This window comes from Atractosteus spatula, chromosome 3 (genome assembly GCF_055471065.1).
Source record: "Atractosteus spatula isolate fAtrSpa1 chromosome 3, fAtrSpa1.hap1, whole genome shotgun sequence".
Taxonomy (NCBI): domain Eukaryota; kingdom Metazoa; phylum Chordata; class Actinopteri; order Semionotiformes; family Lepisosteidae; genus Atractosteus; species Atractosteus spatula.
This window is the reverse complement of record NC_142708.1, coordinates 21,832,430-21,852,622: the sequence shown is the minus strand read 5'-3', so window position 1 is coordinate 21,852,622 and position 20,193 is coordinate 21,832,430. Positions and strand designations below refer to the sequence as shown.

General features: G+C 36.5%; 1 protein-coding gene across 3 annotated transcripts in view; it reads left to right on the top strand.

Moving 5' to 3' along the window:
- Positions 1–19,913, top strand: part of sema6a (sema domain, transmembrane domain (TM), and cytoplasmic domain, (semaphorin) 6A) — an 84,737-nt gene extending 64,824 nt beyond the window's left edge. Inside the window, exons 15-20 of one of the 3 annotated variants that reach the window (XM_088910818.1) lie at positions 108–185; positions 2,190–2,248; positions 2,788–2,808; positions 2,964–3,014; positions 5,565–5,723; positions 16,237–19,913. In XM_088910818.1, the coding sequence (XP_088766944.1) occupies positions 108–185; positions 2,190–2,248; positions 2,788–2,808; positions 2,964–3,014; positions 5,565–5,723; positions 16,237–17,408 (1,540 nt within the window). In that variant the 3' untranslated portion in view covers positions 17,409–19,913. The remainder of the gene's footprint in view (positions 1–107; positions 186–2,189; positions 2,249–2,787; positions 2,809–2,963; positions 3,015–5,564; positions 5,724–16,236) is intronic. The other 2 variants (XM_088910819.1, XM_088910820.1) reach the window with 2 other exon arrangements.
- The last annotated feature ends 280 nt before the right edge of the window (positions 19,914–20,193 follow it).

Sequence of the window (20,193 nt, the reverse complement as noted above, 5' to 3'; positions counted from 1 at the left end):
AGTATTAACATGTAAGTAATCAATGTGCATCAGTAGAGTGTGCAAAACACAATGTAATTATAATGTAAATTTGAATACGTAGATCATTTAAATCTTTTCTCTTAAAGGGCATGCATTGCATCACGTGACCCCTATTGCGGATGGGTAAAAGAAGAAACATGCACAGACATCTCACCTGACACCAAGTAAGACAGAGCTATCACACTGCATTTGATTTAATTGAACATTACTGGCTGTTTGCCAGGTTGTTATTAATTAATAATAGCATAGTAAGAATGATTTCTAGCATTCATTCTTTCAAGTTGCTAAACATACAGAAAATGTTCAAAAAATGTAAATGAATGGACTGTGGTGCAGTAGTTAGCATTGCTGCCTCAAAGTGCTGGGGCCCTGGATTCAATTCCAGACCTAGGGTGCTATCTATGTTCATGGGGGTTTTCTCCTGGTGCTTCAGTTTCCTCCCACAGTCCAAAAACACGATGGTAGTTTTATTGGCTTTTGGGAAACTTGGCCCCTAGGTGCAAGTGTGTGCATGTTTGTATCTGTGTGTGCCCCATGATGGAATGGCATCCTGTCCAGGGTGTATCCAGTCTTGTGTAGTTGTGTCCTTCTGGGGATAGGAACTGGCACTCCCACGATGCTGTACTGGATGAAGCAGTTAGATAATGGATGCATGGATAATATAAGTCAATGCTAACCCTTCCACCCTACATGGATGAAATAACCGTTATAACACGTCATATTATCTTATTCACTAAAAGAGTATCTGCCTCCTAGTACTACATATAGTTAAAAATCATTAAGAGTTCAGCATCTGCCATCGATATTTATTACAATTGTAAAAATAAGACAGCTACTACTGCAAAGCATATTATATTTCATCAGAATCTGTCATTATTTTCTGAGCAGAGCTCTGATGGTTTTGATAGAGTTTCCATTTCAGTCTGTTTTGGGAATTGGGTGGACTGAGGCATTAATAGGTGACGTGACCTTGACGTTACAGTATTTTTAAGTGGGTGAGCTGGGATTAAACAATCATGATCTCTGAGCTTGTAGTCTGCTGCTGGAAACATTTGACCATAAGCACTCCAAAGTTTAAAAAAAGATAAAAAATTGGTTTAATTCAAACAGACTGTGGAAATTTTGTAAAGGCCACTTTGCCAGCATGTTCGTTTAAGCTCCTTTCAAAATTCTCAACGGAACTGTGGTGCCATCTGGAAGTAGCTGATAATTGGCCTATTGCCCTTTTGAAATCCCAGTTAAAATTTCAGTAACAGGTTGGCCCCTTATCACCAGTGCTACGCCCACAGCAAACCTTTATAACAACTTCATGATTGTATGCTTCATCTTAGTCATAATGACTAACATTACAAAGATGTCTTTGGGGCCCCATTAACTCGACCACTTCCTGTGCTCAAAGACTAGGGTTGTAAAATGATACATAGCTAAGGATGCTCATGATTAAAACTGCATAAGGTTTGGTAAGCTTTTTTTCAGGTATTGGGTGTCTGTGGTTTGCATAACCCATTATCAAATGCCTGTAATGGAGTAACCAAATTACTTAATAAGTAGAAGCCATGGATGTTAGCTGTGTAATTGAGTAGCAGATCTAAAAGAAAATGCTTAGTTTTTCAAATTACATATGAAGAAATTTCACATGTAGGAATGACTTGCATTTATTTTTTTTTCAGTGTTATTAAATTTCAAACTTTCTTTCTCTCTGCTCTCAGTTGTCATCTAATTTCCAGAAAGCCTATTATTAACCATAATGAAAACAAGGTTTTTTTAGAAAGTGTGGACTATAATGTCTAGGTCTGTTCTTACTTCTGATTCATTTTATACGTGTTGGTCCTTAAAAGACAATGGATTTCTCAGGTGGGGACAATTGATCACTGTGAGGTGATGCTAACACAGCCTATTCACTATTCACTGAGTTGTGGAGTGTTTAAACAAATGGCCATTGACTGGATGCACAACCTGCTTTGTCAAACTCCTGTCAGTGGTTTCTTCTTATTGGAGGCAACGTGTGATTATTAAACCAGGCTTGTTGTATAAACAGTGGATTGTAGGCTTTGGCACTGTGAAAGAGCTGAACATATTCTTTCGAGTCTTGCCATCTTTATCCTATTAGGTATTCCTTTCTGTTGAAAGTTGAGATGCTCACCATGATGTCTCCTTTCATTATGCAGATTGGCATTTGAGCAGGACATTGAGCACGGCAACACAGATGGGCTGGGTGACTGCCAAAGTAAGCAAGTCTTCTTCCCTCTGTTTATCTTGGGTCAAAGTGTCTTTTTGTGCAGTGTAGGAACAATATTACTTGAACAGCTTTATGTTGACAGAAAATGTATAAACAAAAAAGCAGATACAGAAATAGCTTGAAAAATGTCTAGTCATCTCAGAACAGGCCATAACAATATCGAGTCAATATCATTTGTTATGGGTATCTTATTCTTTTATTTTTTTCTATAAATATGAAATGTTAACATGCACTTCATTTTTTCATTTTTTTTAATGGTGACTTATAATTAATCTTTTTAAAGATTTAATAAAACAGATGTATATTAAGGCCATTAAGTTTTAGAACTTAAAGGAAGCCACAAACCTGACAATTCAGTTCAAAAGTTGAACTTTTGACAATTTTCCTCAAGAAAACTAACATTAGTATAATGCTGGTGAAATGAAAATATCTTTCTACTTTGTTATGTGTTTATAATAACACTGGTGATGTTATTATGTTTTTTTTTTCGTGTACAAGTGTTGACATTCTATTTTTTTAACTTACAGATTCTTTTGTGGCCTTGAATGGTAAGCTAGCATACCGTTTTTAATCTATGATGCAAACTCTGTAATGTATTGTGCATTTATCAGTACTGTAGATGGCTTCGCAATCTTCCACAAATAAGTTTTTTTTTATTTCTTAAAAGAAATTTTGTTGAATTCCCTTCTTGTTTTTTTCATAGACATTCCAACCAGTCCTCAAGGTCGTGAAAAGTCTCGAAACTCTCTGCATGGTCAGTTTTTCCCCCACATCTTTAGTTCTCTTGCTGTTTTAGCTCAGAGAAATTAACCCCCTTTGACCTTAGAGTTACCCTCTTGTACTTGAAAATATTGTATATTTTCCCAGCTGCTTCTGCCTTTCTTTGTCATGTTTTGCATTCTTGCTAGCCTCTGTAGCATTGATTCTGCCTTGGCCTTTAATTGTCTAATTAGGTTGCTATAGTTGTTAATAAGATAGAACTTGGTGCTTCAGGGCCTCTAGGGTCTTGCTGACTTGTGCATATTAGAAGAACAATCAAGGCTAATTTGAGTGGCTGCCCTTGTAGAAAGCTAAACATGGACTTGTTTTTCAGCAGCCTAGAAATAATAGATTAAACCACAATACAATGTGTTAATCATGAAGTAAAGCAAAATGCAACTTGTTTGACACAAATGTTTGCTTCTCTTTCGCACTAATCAAGTGTTTTTTTGTCATTTGTGACATCATTTTCCACCTGGGACCGATGATGAAACTTAACACCTTGCATTAGTCTTGTCAGACATGATATTCAGTCTGGTTTGAACAACAGACTCAGGTCTTGGTTCTAAAGTATTTTTGTTTGTTTTCACTTTTGGAAAAATGTAGAACAGAATATAGATCATTGCATTTTGTGTGAGTAACAAGAGGACTTTGTAATCTTTCACCATTGAATGAGGGCAAGTTGCCTTATTGGAAGGACTGAAACACTCAGCAAAAATGCAAACATTTTCTCTGGTAAAGACTGAAAAGTCCTGTGGCACTACTGGGGTCCATTATTCTTTGTTTTTAAGTATATGTAATCTCTACAATAACTGCTGTCCTTGTTTTGGTTTCACTGAAAATCACAGAGCAGATTTAAAATTGCACAGGGCTTTTTACATTTCTGGAACCATGTCTCTTGAATTCTTTCTATAAAGGGACATTTTCTAAAACTGTAAATGTAGCACTGACCAGAAGAATTGTCTTACGCAGCTCTTATGTTTTGTTTTATAAAGGTGGTTAATTTAAGAGTATGCTTTGCAGTTATAAGTATGCACATTCACAATTACAGAAAATGCTGAGTTAGAAAAAAGTATTAAAAATCCCCACAACATTAAGGTAATGTTAATATTTTTATGATATTGCTCATGGTAAATGATAATGAAGCATCATCCTTGAGCGTCAAAATAATCCAGAAATATAGATTATTTGTAGTTACCAAATATATTTTTATGTTTCTTTTTAGTTAAGTTTATCTTGTAAATTTGACTCAACACTCGCCTAATTGGAAGTAAATATTTTTATTTTATTTTTTTAATTTTAAAGTAAATTATATTTTAATTAATATAATGTATATACCATCAGATAACAACTGATGCAGTATTACCTAGTTGTTAAAATTCCTCTCCTGTGTCTCCATTTTATTTGCCTAAAGGATAAGTGATCCAGAAGCAAACCGTTTGTTTATCAAAATTAGGCATCCGTTTTCAGTATGAATGTCATGTGCTTGAAAACTGACTTCCTGTCAGGGCTGATAATGAATTATAAAATAGCCCTGTCACACTAATCTTTCAGCCTGCAGTACATTGTTAAATAAATCATTTTAATGATTACGAGTTGCAGTCTGGAGGAGTGCAGTGCTTGGTAGAACCAAAGCTAACAACACTGGCTTCAAAGGACCATTTTTCACATAGGGTGGTTTGTTAGAATTGGTTTATTGTGAAAACCATAAAGTACAAAAGGATTGATCCGTATGCAGTTTGTCTCTTTGGAGCTCGGTGTCCCCTTTTCCATCAAAGGCTTCACTTTATGCTTTTAGATTCTGTGAAAATTGCCTTTTAGGATAAAGAATTTATTTTCTATTTCTTTCTAAATGAATAATTTGGCATCTAACTCAAAATAGAATTCTCATCTGTAGTCCCAAAAAAAACTAGAGCGACTTTTCTGCTTTAGTAAAATCTATGTAACATTTCAAAGACTGGAGTTGTGTTGGAAAGTTGTATAGTTTGTTTCTTCATTCGCATCCCCTAAACACTCTACATTTGCAATATGTATTGATAGAATAATAATAATGGTATGACTAAAAGTTAGTTCCACACTGAAAAGTAGAAATGTAAAACTCAGAGTTTCAGCAGTTCAGCTTAATTGCAGGTATGAGATGTGCTTCCTCACACCTGAAGGCATAAAACATTCTGGTTTTTCTTTCTACTTTTCTGTGTGAAGTTTTTTACCTGTTTCTTTTCAACCAAGATACACTGTTGCAGCTCCCCATGAGAAATAATAATTTGAATTAAAAATGACTTTTAAAAGGTTGCAAAATGCGCTAAATCCAGCTGGCGAACTGATTTGCTAGATTTCTAGTGGGTTCATTTTCAATTCCTAAAAGGAGAGGAGCTTGTTTTGAAGGTAAGGTTATTCAATGCAGCACGCATACTGCAGTATCCTCTCAGTCGGGGGTACCACAGTGTTCTTGTCCAGCAGCGTGTAAAAGAAGGTTTCTATAATAAAATCATGAAATGTCTTGCTGTTCATATTGCAACCTCTGTTGTGTTTCTGGCACTAATAGGACACACAGGCTTTCCTTTTCTCACCACTTCCCACACACCAGCCAAAGAGATACTTGAGGATCGGGGGCGAATGCTTGATCAAAAAGATACCGGGGCCCCCTCTGACAAGAAGGACCCATACATGGCAGGCTCGCCCCATAATCATCATGATACCAATGGTAAGGCCTTGGAATAAAAATATTATTTTCCTGTGGTTGGGAATAGAATTACAGTGTAACTGCTTCCAGCTGAACCAATATGGTTTTAGTATAATAGCATCCAAGAATACTGTAGCCCACTTGTTTCTATGAAAACCTTTATGCCTACAAAGGAATTTAGTACCCAGCTGATTCCAGTTCAAGTCTGGCTAAATTGTTTTTAGCTTCCTTTAAAAGATTATGCCATCTTGATCTAATTTTTTACATGACATTGAATAACCTATCAGGCTAGACCCTTCTATTGGCAACATTGCCATCATAAAAGTTCAGTCCACCCAAGGTCAATTCAAGGCATAGACAATGAAGCAGCTGCAGTGCAGAGACTAAGGTTGTTGCTAAATGGGTTATTCAAAGTCATATAACGGAATGGTTTTACCACGAATAAATTTCAATAGAAAAAATCAAATGCCTCTGCGGGGAAGCTTGTAAATTACATTTCCTTAATTGTTTAGGAACGCAATTTAGGGCTAAGATGATATCTGCTCATTCATAATCATAACAATTACAATCTGCCAAAATAGGTGCAAGGGGAAGGACAGACAAAAGAAGCTCTCTCTCTCTTGGCGTGTGTAATGCACATCTCCTTGAACTGTGATGCAATTAAACTGATTTCTATGTATGAGATCATCTGAAGTGACCTGAGCTTCATCAGTTTCACTTTGGGTGATGTGTTGGGCATCAGTCGATTGCAATCTCTTCTTGGATAAAGAATGGCACAAGGGTCTTATTACTTAACGGGGTCAGTTTAATCTCCCAAGCTCCAGAGGCGAAGTTATTATTGACAAGGCTGGAAGCAGTACACCTAGAGACAGGAAGCAATGGTGGCAGAGGTGACTGCATGGATATACTGCATTAATGTGTTGCGTTATTCTCCCCTTTGCCATTACCGATTCAAATTCATGCTTCACACGTCATTTAGGTAAAGGCAATGGGGGGGTCTCACATTTTAAAATAAAGCCTACTCTTATTTTGTTTTATTTAGAACTAAACTTTTCAATTTGTACACATATGTGTGTTTGATTTAATTAGCAGTGAGCATTTTGTTGGAAATATAATTTTGCTGTTTTGGAGTTGTGTTGCATGGCTTTCTTCTTGCTGTTTTGGGGTATCTTTATTGACTCCCCTGCTTTCAGCCCTTTGTGTTTCATAAGCACTGTATATTCCGATCAACCCTGTTTTTTTTCTGTGGGAAAGCTGTTCCCCTGATGATCTCACTTCTGTGTGCTTTCATTCAGACAATCTTATCCTGGAAGTAAACTTAACAGACTTGTCTTCCAGCTAGTAGGTGCATGTGGTTATGACACATTTCCAGTTCTACCTTTGCTTAATGTACTCTGAAACCCACCAAACCAACCTTAGAACCTTAGACTTCTAATCTCTTTAAGCCAGCATAGTTTGTAAACAGATAACACCCAAACTGTGAACTCCAAAGTACCCAGAAGTAGTTGCTTGCTGCTGTTTGATTTCCTTTCACCACCTTGTTGTGGTGAGGTTATTCACAAAAAAATGAAAGGGAATGACATGGACACCTTGGTTAATTTCCTAACATGTTGTTCAGAGGACCCCCAACTCCAGAAAACTAAACTGAGAGTACTTAGTGGGATGTCTTGATGTCCTGTCATTCAGATTAAATTAGCAATCTGTAAATTATTATTTTGCTTTCCACAAAAAACAGGTTTCTTATTCTTTACTATTATTATATTTGTTATAGTGCATTTTTAGTCATTAGATTTATCATCAGCATGGTGTGGTTTTCAAAGTATATTGGAGCATTGTTGTTCCTGAGAAAATCTTAATGTGTGTTGTGCTTTTTTACAATGATTTCCAGTCATATTCCCCCACCTAACTAAACCTCCCTCCCCCATCTGCTACCATTGTATTTAGTCTCCCTTCCACAGGACATTTCATCTGTCGAGATGGAATGTTCCAAGGCTTTACCTTATGTAGTGCAAATGTATTACTAACCATATTGATGCAGCATCTGTACTGGTTTAACAAAGTTGTATCTCTTTCTTGTCCGGGGGAATGAAATCTGTCCTGCTCTTTTTTTTCCCCTCCCTCATCCTGTGGTCATCCTTGTATATATTTCTATTTTGTAGACTTCTCTTTGTCATCCAGCATGTAGTCTGGAGTCTTTCACTATAGAGTTGACTTTGTCAAACACCAGCAAAACAATTGATTGACAAGTATGCCGTGTCTTTTGCTTGACTGCATATCATGTACTGATCTTTCTTCAGACAAATAGCAGAACGTGAACCATACTATCAGAAGAAAATGTAAGAATCAAGAAACTTTTCAGAGACGATGATTTAGTTGCTTTAATCTTTGAATATCTCAGAAGGTTTATTTTTCAGTTCTTGTATGATAATCCTGTGTTTTTGGCCATGTTCAGGTCATATTAAATAAAATGTCATGTCTGTGATATATGGGACATAATTGCTTTCTGATGTGCAGTTAAATTGCACATATTTTTGACACTGCTCCTGAACAGTGTATATAAAAATGTGCTTGGGTGAAATCCAAGAATGAGAAGAATAAACATGAGCCAGTCTTAGTACTGGATTTCTTATTTTGCAGAAATACTATAAATTTTCTTTTCTTGGAATCAGAAGTATGATGTTTTCAACTTACAATTTTAGCTCTATTTTTCCTACAAATGAGCATGATTTGTGACCTACATTTCTTGATAGGTCACCTACCATTAACAGGTCATTATGAAAGTTAATATCAATGATATCATTCTTCTCTGTGATTTAGATCTGTGGAGCAGAAAGGGAGATACCAACTGGCTTTGATCTACTATTTCAGTACTCCCAAGCCAAAAGGTTGCTAATTGTGTGACATTTGAAAACATTTGGAAAAAAAAGATGTCAAGGGTGATATAGATTGTTTTAGTCAAAGGGACAGATTTACAAGTCTCAGAGGAAACAGGGGTTAGGAAACAGTTAATGTGAGTGATCAGGGCACAAACAATTTAGGGAATTTTAGGAATCGAGGAATTGATAGAGATTGCTTTCACACACCGCTACTAATACTGATGAACCTGTCACTCTATAAATCTCAAACAGAAACTCAATGAGTAAAAGATAACTGGATCTGGAAAGAAGTCTGTGATTGCAAAGCTTCAGCAATATGCCAAATAACGTTTTTAAATATGTCATTAAGAAAATGTGCTTCACAGGAAGGTGGAAAGTGTAGATAAGAAATGTAAAATCAGGTATACAAATGAATAGCAGAAACACGTGTATTCACAAAGAAACATTAAAGCAGTACGTGAATTCGGGCCCTTGTACTGTATATACTTAATATATAGCTAAGGAGGAAAATGAGAATGAAGCTACAATAAGTCAGGTTTTTGAAAATTTTAAGAAAGGGTGGGTTTCTTTTAGGTTAATTTCTTTATTTAATAATATTTAACCATTGTCTGAACAATATTCAGCAATTCAGAGACCTCTCTCCATTAAACAGTGTATCCTTCATTTTACTGATTTTGTACATTCTGTTCACATGCAGAAGTAATAATGTCAAATAAAAAATAATATCTCCTCCTTTCCTTCAATATCTTTACTTTGTCACTACACCTCTTGTAGTCTACACATAAATGTGATTATTTATGAAGACTGTAGTAGAAAATTCTCTATTAGTGTCTGTCATCAGAAGAAACAAAGGTTTTGTTTTGTTTGACTTCTTCAGCTCCAGGATGATGCAGTTTTGTGAGATGAATGAGCACTTGTTCTACCATGGATTCCTACATATGTGAAGTTTCTCATTTATTAAAATGTTAGATTTCTTGTTGAAATGCTACTTTAAGACAGGTGTGTCAAACGCATTTGCTGTTGTGGCCAGATTTGTTTATATCTACTTCAAGTGAACCAGAAATTATTAAAATCAAACACAGCCATACTTATATTTATTGTATTATTTTGCATTTTGTGATGTTTATCACAATGATATACCCCCTTTTAAAATTCAATTAGCAGCCTTTACATCTTCATTAGATATCAGTTTAGGAAAATGTACTCATTACCCTCTGAGAATGAGATTTTTTTTGCATTATTAACCTTAATTATTTAAAATATCATTGTTGTGATATTTGTACACCACATAAATCTGTGCTGAAAGTAACATTGTCAGGGCATTTCAATAACTGGTGAAAATAAATGTACAACTGTATAACCCACCGCTTGCTTTTCAGTCACTAGATGTAAGAATTTTCACATCAAAAGCTGTTCTCTTTGTAGCTACTTCCCGTTTTGTCTAAGTGATTTTTATAATCGAACATCCTCCTTATTTTTAACACCATGTCGGCAAAATCCATTCCATTTTAATTGATAAAATAACAAAGAAACATTTCTCCTGGCTGTAAAACAGACAAAAGGCATTGTGAAAGAAGAGAGGTCGAAAGACATTTGCATTGTATAGAATTGAGCTGCACAGTACTGTTGTTCAACAGTGTAGAATTTTATACAGTACATCTTATTTGTCTTCTTAACTACAGGACTAAGTTAGATGGGCCAATTGTTATACACACCCAAGAGTGTTCTTTGGTGATTCAGAACTTTTGAGGTAACAATGAGTAATATTTGGCAAAGTTCTAGACCTCAAAAATGAGTCGTAAGCTTTTACATATAAAGTAATGGAAGCTTAATTTACCATTGTAAACCATGGGATGGTGCATATATATAAATTCGTAAACTGCAGGACTGAAATGCATGTTATACAGGCTCTCGGATAAATGATAAAGTTTTACAAACAGCTGTGATGGCAAGTGAGAAGCCGTTTGCCTTGTTGTCGTTATTAATTTTAAGATTTTTGACTTGTAAACAGAATAAACAAAATGTAAAGTTAGAAGAATGTTGCTTGACTGAAACAAACAACGAAAGTTGCAGAACACTCACAAATCTCCTAGATATCAGTTATATTAAAACAGCAATAAATTCACTTTAACAACTATGTCATCTTTTGGAAACAAAACATCCTTTTGAGATCCCTTTGAGATAAGAGTTTCAATAAGACAAAGGCTGCCAAAGGTTGCCAGGCTTGTGTGCTTAGGTCTCACAGATGTCAATTTTTTCCCCTTTTCCCTGTTTTCATACAAAGACATGCCCCTGTCAAACTCATTGTAACAACATCAAACATGGGGACCAGGAATGGACAGTGATTTTAGAACCACAGGGAGTGTAGTGCATGCACAACTATACAGCTACTGTACATCACTAAGGGCACTTGTGTTGTGTGTAGGCTATGTGGGCTCTGACAAGATACAAATTGAATCCCAGCCGATAGCTCTGCCCGCAACTTCCACTTGGGCCGAACAAATTGGCTTGGCAGGCCAGACCAGGCCCGCAAGCCTCATTGACACCCCTGCCTTAAGGCTATGCTGGAGCTGTTAAGTGTGCATGACATCATGAAGAGTCATGTCATTATCCAATCATATTTTGGGCAAAGTTCCCATTGACCCGGACAGAGTCTGGACAGAGACTAAAAGTGAGAAAGGCTAGAGATAGAACAGCAAAATAATGGCGATTTTGTCTAAACATTGCAGAATCTAATGCACAGGAACCTAAAATCATATGTTGCTAAATCAGTACTTTGGTTAAGTGTATTTTTTAGTGGATTGGCATACTGAAGAATTTCAGATGCTAGATGTAATGTTGTCATTGCTGCTGGTCAGTTTAATGAATGTAAAAGAAGTCTTACACAACACGAAACATTTTGGGGTCCAGGATTGTAAACAAGTTTTCTTAGAGCTTTAATAGCTTTTCTTATTGGGACTTTTCATAGAATCGTTTTTTTTTTTACTTTTTTACCATCTATATGGTTTGGGATTCAAATAAAAGGCACAAAACTATTACACTGGTCCTGAGGAAAACCTTACTGAACACTTAAAACCCTCTGTTTTCTGTCCATTTAATTGTGAGTCATTTCAGTATCTATCCATCTATCTTTTTATCTAGCTATAATGGTGGATTACAAACAAAATGCACTTGTTCTGTTTGGGAGATTGTATTGGAGCATTGAATTCTTTCTTTCTTTTCAAACAATGCCTTTCAATTCATTAGTCTTAAAGTAGTAGATCAAAGTTAACAGCCTTGATGGAACCTCTGCCATTATAAAATGTCTTCTTTGAAGTCCCCATAGACAAAGGGAATAGTATTTGTTGTAATGAGTAAGGGTGAAGTCAAGGGACTGAAATATAGAAAGGTCTCTGTATTTTGTTTGCATGCTCACGGAGGATTAACCAGGGCATTTGTACTAAGCATGGGTGACCTTGGTCTGAAGAGGTGTGGGAATGGTCTTAAATGCTTGTTTAATGCTGACACAGGAATTGAAAATGAGAGTAATAATTGTGAGTGTTGGTTCCATGTTGTAAAAAAGCAGTTTACATCAGGTAAAATGTAAAAGAGCTCAGAAACCTTTAGCAGTTTCTGCATACAGTAGACATTTTATCAATCGTGTTCATGCATATGCTGAAGTTATTATTTGCCTGCAAAAGAAAGTTTATTCCTTCCCCAGAACTTATTTCACAAAAATAAATAGGATGTGAATTGCTTGTATTTTACTTTGGGCTTCAGATAGGCTGGAAGTATTATACCTATCTGATCATATTTGCTCATGCATTCATAAAACAGAAAATCCTGAAACTCTTCTATGCTTAAAATAAACCATTAGTGTACTCATTCTTAGGCTCAGAACTAAGACATAATTTTAAAATCAAATTTTATTTTAAAATCAAGTATCTGAAAACCAGTGAAGACGTGAATTGCATAATAAAGGGAAGTCTGGGGGAAATTAAGTTATCCTGCACCAAATGTAACAAATGTACCTCCTAAAACACCCATAGAGTAGATTAGCTGTAGTTTAGGGACAAGCCTTCCATGTTGCTGTAGGTTAGGGAGATGCCTCTTGTGTTGCTCTAAGTCTGGAACACACCTTTCCTATAATCAGTGATGAACGTCCTGTGTTATGTTTACATATTTTACATAATATACATAAATGTAAAATATATTCTGATTATTTCTCAAGGAAAACATTACAGGAGCAATCACACATATCAGATTAGTTACAGTATACTTGTATTTGAAAATCCAGTGTAGACCATTTACACTGTACTTTGAGGTGTTTTAGGTTGTTCCTCCAAATTCATTACTAAGTGATCTCGTATCCATGACACTATCTTAGCTAATCCGAATCCGAATGGATCACAAAATCATATATAAAAAGGACATGCTTGCTGGCAAAGAGCATTGAAGCCCTTTCAGATTTTGTTTTTGTTTTAACACAGCCTTAGGTAGAAATGTGGAATTTAGCTGTATGTTTGTAGAATGTTTCACTGAAAAAGTCAAAATGACAAAGTTGTATTGCAGCTTTATGTTCAGTTATAGTTTTGGGTGGCCTTTAGATCTGACTGTTGTGTCTACATCTGCAGCTTAGATGAGAAACAATTTACTTAGTAAATGAAAGATTAAAATCTTCAGAGTCATTCTAGGTATATTTTATGTTTCTTTCTCTTTTCCATAATGAGAACGTTGCTTGACTTTACCCCTGAGCATTGATCCTTATTGCACTGTTCCGTTTATTCTTTCCAACAAAGATAAATATTGCCATGAGCACCACAGAACTCGTATTTCTTTATTATAAACTTGGGCTTTGACAGGCTTAAAACTTTGCCGTCACATTCACTAGTTTATCATTCCAAAATGTGAAATTCTATCCCTTAAAGATAATATGTGGAGAAAAGAAATACAGAGGGGCACTGCTTTAAATGAGCATTCACAGTTCTATGTATGGCTCAGAATATATAGCGAGTATGTCATTTGAATGATAGTGCGTGTTAAGACTATAAATTCTGAAGTCCTCCTAAGGTTCAAACTTTAATCAAATGTATAAAGAACGGTGTTTACATAAGAAAAGGGCATTAAAACCAAAATCCTGGGGATTCAGCAACTTCATGTTCAAGCTTTGTATCTGTAACAAATCAGAAGCAGTGTAAGTAACTTGAGATCACATATAAATGTTGCTAAAATGTTTGGTTTTATAATTAACATGGGTTGATATAAATCAGGTCTTTATTTTAGAAAAATACTTTGTTTACATTGAACCTATTGTTTACATTGAACACTATTAAAAACATCTTGTACTATCCTATTGACCATAGATGCAAAAATGGCTTAGGTCTAATTTTCATAGAAAACAATTAAGCAAATCTGTTGGATGAATATCAGAGAAACAAATTGCTACCTTAAAAACTTCACTGTATATTGTCTTGTTAACTCAGTTGTGCTAGCTTCTTTGACAAGATTGTACAAGGCTTTTTCATCATGTAGGTAAGCTGTCCACTTTAGCTGATACTGACTATTATCATTCAGTCCAATGAAGCAGAGAACTGAGTGACTGATTGTGGGATGAGTGATTGGCCCTTTCAGTGAATAGCCTTCTGCACTGTTTACATTCTGGTGAATCAAAGAATTTGCTGGCATTTTTCTTTCTTCAGATTAGGCCTTCCCTGATAATCAGGTCTCCCTAGTAATTTCCAGTTCATGGCAGCTGCTAGATCAATCAAACAAAGATAAAATGAGCAGGTCAATGATCTGCATCCTTCTATTAGTGATGTCAATATGGTAAAGAGCAAGATAGTATCCCTTTACTGCAGGTGTGAGTTAAAAGCCAAAACTTACTCCATCCACACATTTACCACATCTTCTATTTAGAGGCTATTTAGTTAATGTTTTCCCATGCCAAAATACAAAAAGGACATGCAGTTTATTTAAACAAAATCTGATTATAGCCTTTGAAAATAAGCAGATACTTACTCTCCACATGCATGTCATTCTGTTTCTGACTGGATGCAGATGAAAACCTAAATGTCACAGAAGGTGACCATGTGTTATGTGTAATGGTATGAGAGGTCTCTCTCTTATGAAAATATTTTTCATGTAAATTAAACAGATTTTGCCAGAAATATCCAGCTAGAAAAAAAAAAGAGACATAATCTCTTCAAGCACTTCAAATAAATGGACTCAGGGTCAAGGGGCTTAACAGTATCCCTCTCAAGTAAAGACTGACATTGTCAAGTCATGGCAGGTTAGCTTCTCACTAACTTAAGTTTAGCAAACCACCAGATCGACATTCCCAGAAACGAGTTTTCTTTCTATGGAACGTGTGAAGTATGATCATCAAAATAGATGCCATGACATATGTTTCAACCTCATTGAAAAAGTTTTCTCTGTATTTTGAATAGGCACTAGAAACAGAAAAACAAATGCAGCTTTATATCAGGGATAACCAATCATTAATTAACTGAATCAACTCTCTTGATTCTCTTCCTAAACTGGTCAACGTTTTATGTGTTTCCAACATCCTGGTCAGCGGTACCTACCTCTGTAATGAAATATGACTGCATTGTTCCTGTTTTAGTAAATATTAAATTGTGTAATGCTCAAAATACTCTAATGAATTGAGGTAATAATGTATTATGGTTATAAAGAGTATCTTGAATTTTTTAACCAAAGTTAAACCAAATCGAGTTACTGTACAATATAGTAATCATTGTAAATTCAAAAATATATATGTTTTGTCTTATTCATATAAAATGAGTACAGTATAACACTCTGTGGAATATATTGTTCTCATTTGTTCTTTTAAGATAAATGGCAGAATTATTTTGGTATATTCACATTCTCTCCTCAGTAAGTCAAAATATTTTTCATATTTCAGTTTCAATCATGCTACAAATTATAAAAATCACAATCTCCAACAACTGAGACCAGTAATAGACTTTAAATTTTTATTTTTTATTGTAAAGCTGACAATTAGCTGCTGCTACAAATTTATTTTAATTACAATCAAAATATTAGATTACTATGTATGTCAACAGATTTATATTTCCCAACAAGATGATTAAAGTTGATCCCAACAATTTTCATTTAAAGATACTGATGCATTTTCTGTGCAGGTACTTCCAGTTAGTAAAAAAATGAGAAGTAGATACAATTCTGAATTATTGAGCACATCTGAGTAATTCTTCAAAAGCACATGGCACCAACTGCTAGTCCTAACCTCCTCCTCAGTTAACCTTGACCCCCATCAAACTCAAAGTAGCTTAAGTAGACCACCCTTTGGAAGCACAGCTGCTCCAAGCCCACAACATTAATCAGAAGTTCTTTGTTAAATGTTTTTTAGAATCATTAGAAGTCATGTGGGTATGTTCTTAAGTCTTAATTATAGCTTTTTTCCTGTGAAGTTAAATCTGCAGGAACAGCTCTAAATACTTGTGTAAGCTTACACCAACTGGATCTCTATGTAAAATGCCTTTCAACAAGTATTAAGTATTAGTGAAGAATAATGGGGATTTCCGAGTTAGCGATGCCAAGTGTTCTTAAGTTATACTAAGAGGTAGTATGGATTTTCTGTTGAAGTATAAACAAATGTGTTCTTTTGCAAAGTGTTATTAAAGGTATTAACTTTCTTACAGGCGTGATACGAGAGAGTTACCAGAAGGGTCGTGATCAGCTCGTTCCTGTCACCCTCTTGGCGATAGCAGTCATCCTGGCTTTTGTAATGGGAGCCATCTTCTCCGGAATCATCGTCTACTGTGTGTGTGACCATCGGAGGAGGGATGTGGAGATGGTCCGGAGGAAAGACAAAGAAACGGTGCACTCAAGAAGAGGGTCGATGAACAGTGTCACCAAACTCACAGGGTTGTTCGAGACCCAGGCAAAGGACCCCAAGCCCGAAGCTATCCTCACCCCACTGATGCATAACGGCAAGATGGGGACACCCAATGGCACAGTGAAAATGCTGATTAAAGCTGATCAGCATCACTTAGACCTCACTGCGCTGCCCACTCCCGAGTCCACGCCTACCTTACAACAGAAGCGGAAGCCGAGCCGCGGCAGCCGTGAATGGGAGAGAAACCAAAACCTGATCAATGCCTGCACAAAAGACTTGGCACCGATGGCTTCTCCGGTCATCCCCACGGATCTCCCGCTGCGGGCGTCTCCGGGGCACATCCCCAGCGTGGTGGTCCTCCCCATCACCCAGCAGTCTTATCAGCATGAATACGTGGACCAGCCCCACAGGGTTGAGATGAACCAGATTGCCATGGAAGACCAGAGTGCCACACTGGAATATAAGGCTATTAAAGAACACCTAGGCAGTAAGAGCCCATGCCATGGCTTAAATATAGTGGAAAACGACGCCATCCCTCCCAGAGTTCCCCAGAGGGAAGCATCCCTGGGGCCTCCCACTGGAGTACCTCAGATGGGAAAACGTCTAGAAGTGCATTCCTCTGCATATGGCCACGATTACAAGAGGGGCTACCCATTAAGCTCTCAGCAGAAAAGCCATCAAGGATCTGCTCTCAAAAAGCACAACACTAACTCCTCAAATTCTTCACACTTATCTAGAAACCACAGTTTCAACAGGGTGGAAAACCCACCTCCTGCTCCACAGAGAGTGGACTCCATACATATGAATGCTCAGGCACAGGCTGTGACTGTGTCCAGACAGCCAAGCATGAGCTCATACAGCTCTCTGCCCAGGACGGGGGTGAAACGCACACCTTCCTTAAAGCCTGATGTACCACCCAAACCCTCATTAGTTCCCCTTTCAGCAAACATCAATCCAAATGATGCATGTACATAATTACCACCTGAGAGACAGGGAACGCAACTGCATTGACTTTACTGTCTCTTGTCTGTGTACAGCAAATGCAACAAAAGGTTTTTTTTTAGGAAAAAAAAGGCTGTTGTTGAGCTCAGGATGTTTGGTCTCATTCCCTGGGAAAAGTGGAATATTTTCTGTTGAAACCTACAAACTACGATGAAACAAAAGAACAACAACAACAAAAAAATAAGCCACGTCATCCTTCAATGCTGTAAGAGATGGCAGCAAAGCATTATACAGCAACCCAATGGAAATTTTGTAACAACAGGCCAAAAGCACAATGTTGCATTGAATGTGTAATCACTCTTGTACTGTACAGCTCGCTCTCAGCTCAGTGAGAAGAGAGGAGAAAAGTGCATTGACAAAGCTGACTCAGACTTTAAACAATGGCTTACGTTTACTGTGTGCAGATAACTGTGAAACGCCTCTCAGTGTTACACCAATTGGTCATCGCAATCAAGTGCTGCTTTGGTCCAGGCTTTGGCCTGAAAAATCTGCTACTGGTTACTGAATAACACATGACTGTTAACACTAATAGCTCCTTGTATTTATTATTTAAGTGCTTTTGAAAAAAAGAAAAAAGACTGCCTTTGAGGCTACAAAAATCTCTTGAGACAATTAATCAAGTGTGAAATTATTTAAAGTCAATTAACTGGAGCCAGTCAATGTTTATTTTTTAGCAAATGGGTCCACTAACTGTGTGGAGCTGGTTTCTTGAACTTTGTTTGGACTTTCCTACACACATGAATTTTCTGAAAAGGGGGGAATATTTATTTAATTGTGCCAGGTGGCTGCTGATTGGATCTGAGATCGTCAGTAAGCAAAAACTCCAAGGTTGAAACGTAAAACAAACTACAAAAGGAACTCGTAAACTGCACATTTATCACACCATTGATGTCAGCATTCAGTAATATGGCTTTTGTCAGTAGTTGATACTTTCTGAAAAGGCATTGGCTTGTGACGTGCCATCTCATTTCACATTTGCATGTAAAAATGCAAACAAAAAATGGAAAGAATACCACGCAAAACTAAAGGTGTGAAAAACATTTATATGCCAGCTATTAAAATGCATAATTTGTAGTCTTATCACACGGGTTCTTAGTTGGAATACATCTGTGAATAGCCTGTTTTTTCTTCCACATGTAAATTTGTGCCTTACACCCTGAGTTGTGCATAGTTCTTTAGCTGTTAAATAAGTTTCCTTTCAATTTCAGTTGTTTTTTTAACAATTAAATTATTTTCCCTTGTCTGATTAAAGCAAATAAAAGAATGTAGATGTTATTGTTGTAACTCTGGTCCCTAGAAATATTCGGGGGTAGCACCACACCCTTCATCGTGGTTCATTTCTAATTGTGCCAACGTTGCTCTTGAACAAACCCCTTGTTGTGCTGGCAGTGTAGACAGTGCTGTGGGTGGCATTTATTTAAGCATTGAGTCCTGTTTTTTTGTCTTCTTTGCTGTTTAAGAATGAGAGATGTGAGTTCTTACTATGGCCTCTTTTGTGTGATGCACTGATATATGAAACACTATCTGATTGGCTGCAATGTAGATGAAAGGGCACCATGACATTTATAATGTAAATTATAGAAATCAATAACCAGGCAGTAGATGCAGGCTGGTTCCTGCAACAATGAAAAGCTGCAAAATAAGGGCAACCAAAAGGTTTTTTCTCCCAGAAAAGAATTCATTGGACAGCTGGTTTTAATATTTGGTTCTTTTGCTTTTTTTATTCAACCAGATTAGCATGTTTTAATCTATTAAATATCTATATCAACATGCTGTAGGGATTATTTTTATGTACTAATCTGTATTATTTCAATTTTTTATACCTAATTTTCAATCTCCCCTTTTTCTCCCCAAATGGACAGAAGGACTGCTCATCAGGTAGTGTTTAGCATTTAGATAGATAATTTAGATCGGCTAGGTAAAAGTGTGTAACAAGGGTGTATGCACCTACTTGCTTCCCCATACTCTATTTTTCAACTACATCTGCTTTTTACTATCAATTGTGGAGAATTGGCTGATTTTCATCAAACGACCAAAGTGAATTAAATCAATAAGTGGCTTCTTCACAGTTGAAAGGGGTCAAGTTGTTTAACCTTTACTTGTTCATCCAAATTTATTTCTTAATTAGGTCTGGGTTGTTTTGGTTGTGTTTTTACACAGCCTTAAAACAGCAGCAGGTATTTAATATAGGGACACTCATTTTGAATTGAATCAACATGTTTATCAGATTACCACAGATACTGCCCACAGTGTCAATGGCATCTTCATAGGCCATGAGTCCCTTAGTGTGCCTTCGTCTTTCACCCTTGCTATACACTGCTAGAAGCAACTAAGTCAGACTCTTGATTTTTGTAAAATATTGTGATGTCACAGACTTCCCCTTCTTCACCTTCTTAACATCTGATTCACAGCTAAATGTATGTTGTAAAGAAATTCTCTTTAATAATTGAAAAAATGTAATAAAAACAAATGAAAGCATGTTTGTATTTCAGTGTTTTCTAAACGTCAAAGCAGAACGACAGTTCAATCAAATTCTGAATTACCACACACTAGCATGCTACTGTATGTGTGCAAGCACACACATGCACCTACCTGTAAGTAAAATACTTTTTTAAACTTCTGTAAGGAATTGAAGAAACCATTCTTGAAAGTTTAGTGCTCCGAATTCAGTGTGCGTTCAGTTTCAGAAATGGACAAACTGTATTTGAAGAAACAGATATGATTGTGATATCTTAAGCTAAGCATACGTGCAGGTACA